We start from the raw sequence: 6,919 nt of genomic DNA on the forward strand, positions 1-6,919 counted from the left end.
ACATTTTCACTATAAATATAATAAAAAATAAGATAAATAATGTTTCATTTCCAACCATACTCTATTTTGTACCCCATTTTTTTACCCAAAAAGTATATTCCTAAAATATTCTACTTTTATAACTATTATATATATATATATATATATATATATATATATATATATATATATATATATATATATATATATATATATATATTGTAAAATGCACTCTCTGTTAATTAGATTTCAACAAATATATATTATATTTTTTCATTACAATAATATTAAAGATTATATTATCATAAATAAAATGTTTATATATAATAAATTTGAACTAATTATTAATTTATTATAAATAACTATTAATTAAATAATATTATATTTATAATAAATATGTCAAGATCACGATCATATCGATTACTATATTATGTAAAATAATGCATGTAGTCACTATGTCATGTAGTAGTAGGTGTTTTATTAGAATATGTTATCGTGTTTGTAAGATATATTTCAATTATAAATTTTTATAAATTACATTACCGTATTTCAAGTGATAAGTATATATTTAATTTTGTATGTGAATTCAATAAATAAATATTAAACGCTATATTTATATGATTAAATTGTTATAAATTAGTATATAACCTGATATTACAAATATTAAATATTGCATTTGAATTATAATTAGTAGATAAAATAAACTAGGAATATATAAAAAAGAGGGACTAAAATCAACAATCGAAACTTCAACTCTATTTTTGGAGATATTAATAGTATTCTCCCAAATATGAGGGGAATATTGTTCTATCTCCAAAAATTGAGATGAAAATGAGATAGGGTTGAAGGAGAATGGAGGAAAAAATCGAAAAAAAAATAGAGTTTAGGAATGTGTTGGAAATGCTCTTATATAACAAAAATCTCCATATTTTGCAAAATAAAAGCATCTTGCGAAACTTAATTTAACCTAAATAATATTATCTGGTTGGAGAAGTTAAAACATGGGCATAAGTAATTGATGTGCATAATTCCACACAAGATGCTCAAAGTTGAAACAACAATACATCTAAAATATTGTTAATATTCCATGATTAAACGAACATATGTCTTAGTACGGGTTCACAGGAGCTACTCAAATGATGCAGTTTATCATTTTTCCCTCAAAATTAGAACCTAATGGTTAAGGTACGAAATTCCACATAGAAGGTCTAAACCCGGATATATCGAAATATTGTTAGTGTTCCGAAATTTAACTCCAATGTAAGTATTATGACCAGTTTATGTAGGCATTGTAGAATTTACTTTTTTTTTTATTTTTATTTTGAAAATGATTGTTATTTTTATTATATCATCATCGCTTCCGTTTTACTATTATTTTGAGAAATAAACTACTTATCTAAAATTAACAAGAAAAGCTCACTTTGCATTACCCATAACTACCTTTCATCCACCGCAATTAATATATACAAAAAACGAACCAGTCCAAAAAGTGTGGTGTTTTTTAAAATGGAACCTGAACATAAATACAAACCCTAATTCCAACTTACCACAATCAAAGCTTGTCTTGATGTATTGCGTGGGACCAAATACTCACATGATCTTTAGCATACCACCATTATCTTATCACTACCCTAAACCCTTCCCTCCATTCTGCCTATATATATACACCTCTCTGTAGCCTTCTCAACAGCACCACCACCCCCAAACACCAACAATGGTGTCTTCTTCTCCGGCACAGGCCATCTTTCACCTTACACTGTTACTTATCATATCTTCATGTATACCTCCTTCCTTTTCCCAAAGCACTCCGGCAACGACATCACCACCCACCAAGATTGGCAATGGCTACACTCTGGTATCCCTTCAAGAGTCGCCTGACGGTGGTCTCGTCGGCCGTCTTCAAGTCAACCGGAGAAACTACATCTATGGCGCTGACATCCCTTTCTTGCAGTTGTACATCAAGTAAGCTTCAACTGACTCACCCACCATCTTTACTTTCCCTTCTTTAATATATTTCACTTTCAACCCCATAAAGTATCTACATATTCCACTTTACCCCCCTAGAAAAGACAGTCGTTGTGTAAATAAACCGGATCTAGCCATCTAGGATACCCTTTTCAGAAATGTAGGGGGTGAAAGGTTAATAAATGAAATCAAATGGGCAAATATTGGAAATTGTTATTTGTGTTTAACATGAAGCTTTTGGTTTCAGGCATGAAACCGACGACCGGTTGAGGGTGCACATAAGCGATGCACAGCAGCAACGATGGGAAGTGCCGTACGATATCTTACCAAGAGACCGACCTCCGACGCCGTCGACACAAACCATCGGCCGGTCAAGGAAAAACCCAATCACCGTCTCCGAATTCTCCGGCGGCGAGTTAATCTTCAGCTGCATCTCCAACCCATTCTCGTTCGCCGTGAGAAGGAAATCAAACGGCGAGACGCTATTCAACTCCACTTCCGACCAATCTTCACCCTACAACTCCTTGGTGTTCAAAGATCAATACTTAGAGATCTCAACCTCGCTTCCAAAAGACGCGTCGTTGTATGGTTTAGGAGAGAACACGCAGCCACACGGGATCAAACTCAACCCTAACGAGCCATACACGTTGTGGACGACGGATCAATCGGCGATTAACCTGAATATGGATTTGTATGGGTCACATCCGATGTACATGGATTTGAGGAATGTGGGTGGAGAAGCTTATGCACACGGAGTTCTGTTGTTGAACAGTAATGGAATGGATGTACTTTACAGAGGCAACTCTTTGACGTATAAAGTGATTGGGGGTATTTTCGACTTTTACTTCTTCTCGGGACCTTCGCCGCTTGCGGTGGTGGATCAGTACACTCAGCTCGTTGGCCGACCGGCGCCTATGCCATACTGGTCCCTTGGTTAGTACAGTTTACAGTTTACCGGTTGTCGTATTTTTCTCTTATTTTAGCCACCGCCACCAGGTATCCCATGTTGCAAACTGAATGCTTTGTGAAGTTGTAATGTACAACTTCATAATGCATCTTAAAAACTGATTTAATAAAATAGAAAAAGGATTAAAAGACAAAGATTTTTCGATCTTGTAAAATGATCTTTTTTTTCCATTGTTGTGTACTTCTGTGTCGTAAAGTCTTTGACTCACCAACTAAAAAAGGGGAGGAATCTTTTTATTATTTATTTAATTATAATTCATAGATAATGTTGATTATTTTATAAACAGATTTTCATTTTCAAGAAAGTAATAAAGATCGAAACTTTTTTATGATTACAGGATTTCATCAATGTAGATGGGGTTACCACAATTTATCGGTGGTGGAAGATGTGGTTGAAAATTACAACAAAGCTAACATTCCACTCGACGTTATTTGGAACGACGATGATCACATGGATGGCCACAAAGACTTCACCCTCAACCCCACCGCTTACCCACAACCGAAACTCCAAGATTTCTTGCAGAGAATCCACGCTCGTGGTATGAAATACATCGTCATTATAGACCCTGGAATCGGTGTTAATTCCTCTTATGGAACTTACCAACGTGGTCTTGCAAAAGATGTCTTTATAAAGTACGATGGTAAGCCTTATCTTGCTCAGGTTTGGCCGGGTGCAGTCAACTTCCCGGATTTTCTAAACCCTGCCACCGTGTCATGGTGGGGGGATGAAGTCCGGCGGTTTCATGAGATTGTTCCGGTGGACGGGTTGTGGATCGATATGAACGAAGCTTCGAATTTTTGTTCGGGTTTGTGTACTCTTCCACAAGGGAAGCAGTGTCCAACCGGGACGGGTCCCGGTTGGATTTGTTGTTTGGATTGCAAGAATATAACGAAAACAAAATGGGATGACCCGCCTTATAAGATCAATGCATCCGGTACCCATGTCCCGATTGGGTACAAGACTATTGCTACAAGTGCGGTTCATTACAATGGTGTCCGGGAGTATGATGCTCATAGCATGTATGGGTTTACTCACGCGATTGCGACTCACAAGGCGTTGCAAGCGCTTCAAGGGAAACGCCCGTTTATATTGTCTCGATCCACATTTGTTGGATCGGGTCATTATACTGCTCATTGGACGGGTGATAACCAAGGGACGTGGAATGATCTAAAGTATTCGATTCATACCATGTTGAATTTCGGGATTTTCGGTATTCCTATGGTTGGGTCGGACATATGCGGGTTTTACCCACAACCAACGGAAGAATTATGTAACCGTTGGATTGAACTCGGTGCTTTTTACCCTTTTTCGCGAGACCACGCGAACTACTATTCTCCACGACAAGAGCTTTACCAATGGGAAACAGTAGCGGAGTCAGCTCGCAATGCATTAGGTATGCGTTACAAGCTGCTTCCATACCTGTACACATTGACTTACGAGGCGCACACGACGGGAGCACCCATCGCGCGGCCAATCTTTTTCTCGTTCCCCAACATCCAAGAACTATATGGATTAAGCACACAGTTCTTGCTTGGTGAGAGTCTCATGATCTCACCGGTTCTTGACCAAGGTCAAACCAATGTGTCAGCCGTGTTCCCACCTGGAACATGGTATAATCTGTTTGACCTTAGTCAAGCAATCATTTCAAAAGAAACCCAAACCGTCACACTAGATGCTCCATTACACGTGATCAATGTCCACCTATACCAAAACACCATCCTCCCAATGCAAAGGGGAGGTTTGATCTCAAAAGAAGCAAAAATGACACCATTTACTCTTATAGTAACTTTCCCAGCGGGGGCCACTGAGGCCCGAGCTAAAGGAAAGTTATACCTCGATGACGACGAGCTTCCCGATATGAGTCTTGGGAACGGTCAATCAACTTATGTTGAATTTTACGCGTCTGCATCAAAAGAAAATGTAAAGGTGTGGTCGGATGTCACAGACAGTAATTATGCTCTCGATAAAGGTTGGGTGATCGAGAAAGTTACCGTGGTAGGGTTAGCCGGGATTGGTGGACAATTTGCGATTGATGTCGAGGGAAATGCAGGTATTTTGGATGTGTCAAAATTTAAGATGGTGGAAACCGAGCATAAGTTTTTAAATGAGATGAAAAAGGTAGGAGAGGAGGAGAACAAGAGTGTCATGGTGGAGATTGGAGGGCTGGCTTTACCAGTTGGTAAACAATTTACAATGTCGTGGACTTTGGGAATTAGTTAATTGTTAAGGGGCTTGTCATGGAAATTTTCCGTTATTTTGTCTTTTCTATTTTCTTTTTTTATTTTTGAGGGTTTTTAGACAATTTGGCGAAACGAGAGGGACTAAAATGCAAGTGATTCCTCCTTTTGGCATCGGAATTTGATGTAATAAGAGAATTTTATTAATGTTATTTTGCAAATGCAAATGTTATTTTAGGTTTTTAATCTAAAGTTTTTTTTATATATGTTGGTGTTAATTGCAAAAAGAAAGAATATATAGTTATTAATTTTATTAGATTAAATGATTAAAAAACATATGCCTTCTTTAAACATTCAATACAACAAACTTATTATTTTTATTTAATGTTTTATACAAAAATAATTTTTATTACATTAAATGATTAAAAGTTATATTGAAAGAAATGGTAATGAGCAAAGAATATTGTATTTGGTCATATATGTCAATAGTCATTTCAAACACACTAATGTTTTTCTAGAATGGTAGACCATCATAAATTTGAATGATATTTGAACATAGGACATTTTTTTTTGATCTTGAAACGTTTAATTCTTAAATCACCAAGTTATATAACACTTACTGATTATGACTTTAGTTTGAAAAACTTTCTTATTAACTATTGGAAGTAGTGAACATTTTAAGAAAATCAACATTATGGTTTTGAATTGACAAGCATGGATGAATCACGGCGAGAAGAGTGGTGCAAAGTAAAGACGTTATGAGTATGTTTTCAACATTGTCAATTAAAGACCTACTACAACATTGTCAAACAAAGACCTACTATAGCTATATCTATATCATAGTCCAAGGATAATGTCACTTTTTATTATTTTTTAAAACCTTAGGTTAGAATGATAAATAGCATGATAAAAAAATTATCATTCGAATTAACGTGTTAGGTTGGCTAAGGCCGAGGGATATGATGATTAGATATTTACTTTAAAAGTAACGACAATTAAATTCATATCATTTTTTCACATTACAATTTAAGTAACGAACAATTAAATTCATATCATTTTTTCACAATATTGAATTTTTTTGAAAATGGTTGCCATTTCACGTGACTATTATTTTTATATTTTTTATTTTTGATATTACATTAAATAAAAAATAAAATTTTCAAAACCAAATAAATATTTTACTAATAAAATTAAAATAATTTTTTTTATTAAAAAACCTACATTACTAATTAAAAAAAACATAAGAATTTAAACCTACATTAATAATAAAAACTCAAAGAAATTTAAATCTAAATAGATATATAAAACTAGAAAAAGAAATTAATGTTCATGTTTTTCACAGACTTTTCTTTGAAGTGTTAAAAATGTTTCTAGATATTTTCAACAGATACCCGATTGGAGCATTGTGTACAAAATTTGAGTGTCAATAAGCATTATTTGTTAGTGACAAGTTTCTGTCTTTTTTTTTTTTTTAAAGAAAGTAGATTTTAATATATTTTTTCTAAAAGTACTTTATCGGTACTCACAATAGAACTGCATTACATAACTTTTCTAGTAACATGAACAAACTGTTTGAAAAGGGGCCTATAATGCTTACTTTATGATTTCCTTGGTTCATACATCATGATTATATATCAATAGGATCCGATAGATATTAGATTGTGTGTTTTCCGCTTCATTTCATGTTCCTTGTTTGGTTGTGGGCTTAGAGCGGATTCACCCAGTCTACTATCTATTCGATCTTAGTCATATATATAATCTGTATACATTAAGAAATCATAAGGGGAAACAGGTATGAAATCATAAGGGGAAACATGTATGGGTCAGATCA

General features: G+C 34.7%; 1 protein-coding gene across 1 annotated transcript; it reads left to right on the forward strand.

Moving 5' to 3' along the window:
* Positions 1-1,627: 1,627 nt before the first annotated feature.
* Positions 1,628-5,334, forward strand: LOC145070864 (alpha-xylosidase 1-like). Its single transcript, XM_079017823.1, has 3 exons — positions 1,628-1,941; positions 2,192-2,877; positions 3,249-5,334. Exons 1-3 carry the CDS (start codon positions 1,694-1,696, stop codon positions 5,129-5,131), a joined length of 2,817 nt encoding a protein of 938 aa, XP_078873949.1. The 5' UTR covers positions 1,628-1,693; the 3' UTR covers positions 5,132-5,334.
* Positions 5,335-6,919: the final 1,585 nt, after the last annotated feature.

Source organism: Lactuca serriola, chromosome 8, assembly GCF_051521515.1.
Source record: "Lactuca serriola cultivar US96UC23 chromosome 8, Lser_US96UC23_V15, whole genome shotgun sequence".
Lineage (NCBI taxonomy): Eukaryota > Viridiplantae > Streptophyta > Magnoliopsida > Asterales > Asteraceae > Lactuca > Lactuca serriola.

Coding starts and splice junctions, on each gene's coding strand:
- LOC145070864 (XM_079017823.1), top strand. CDS start 1,694: ATGGTGTCTTCTTCTCCGGCACAGGCCATCTTTCACCTTACACTGTTA. Junction 1,942..2,191: donor TTCTTGCAGTTGTACATCAA/GTAAGCTTCAAC, acceptor TTTTGGTTTCAG/GCATGAAACCGACGACCGGT. Junction 2,878..3,248: donor TATGCCATACTGGTCCCTTG/GTTAGTACAGTT, acceptor TTATGATTACAG/GATTTCATCAATGTAGATGG.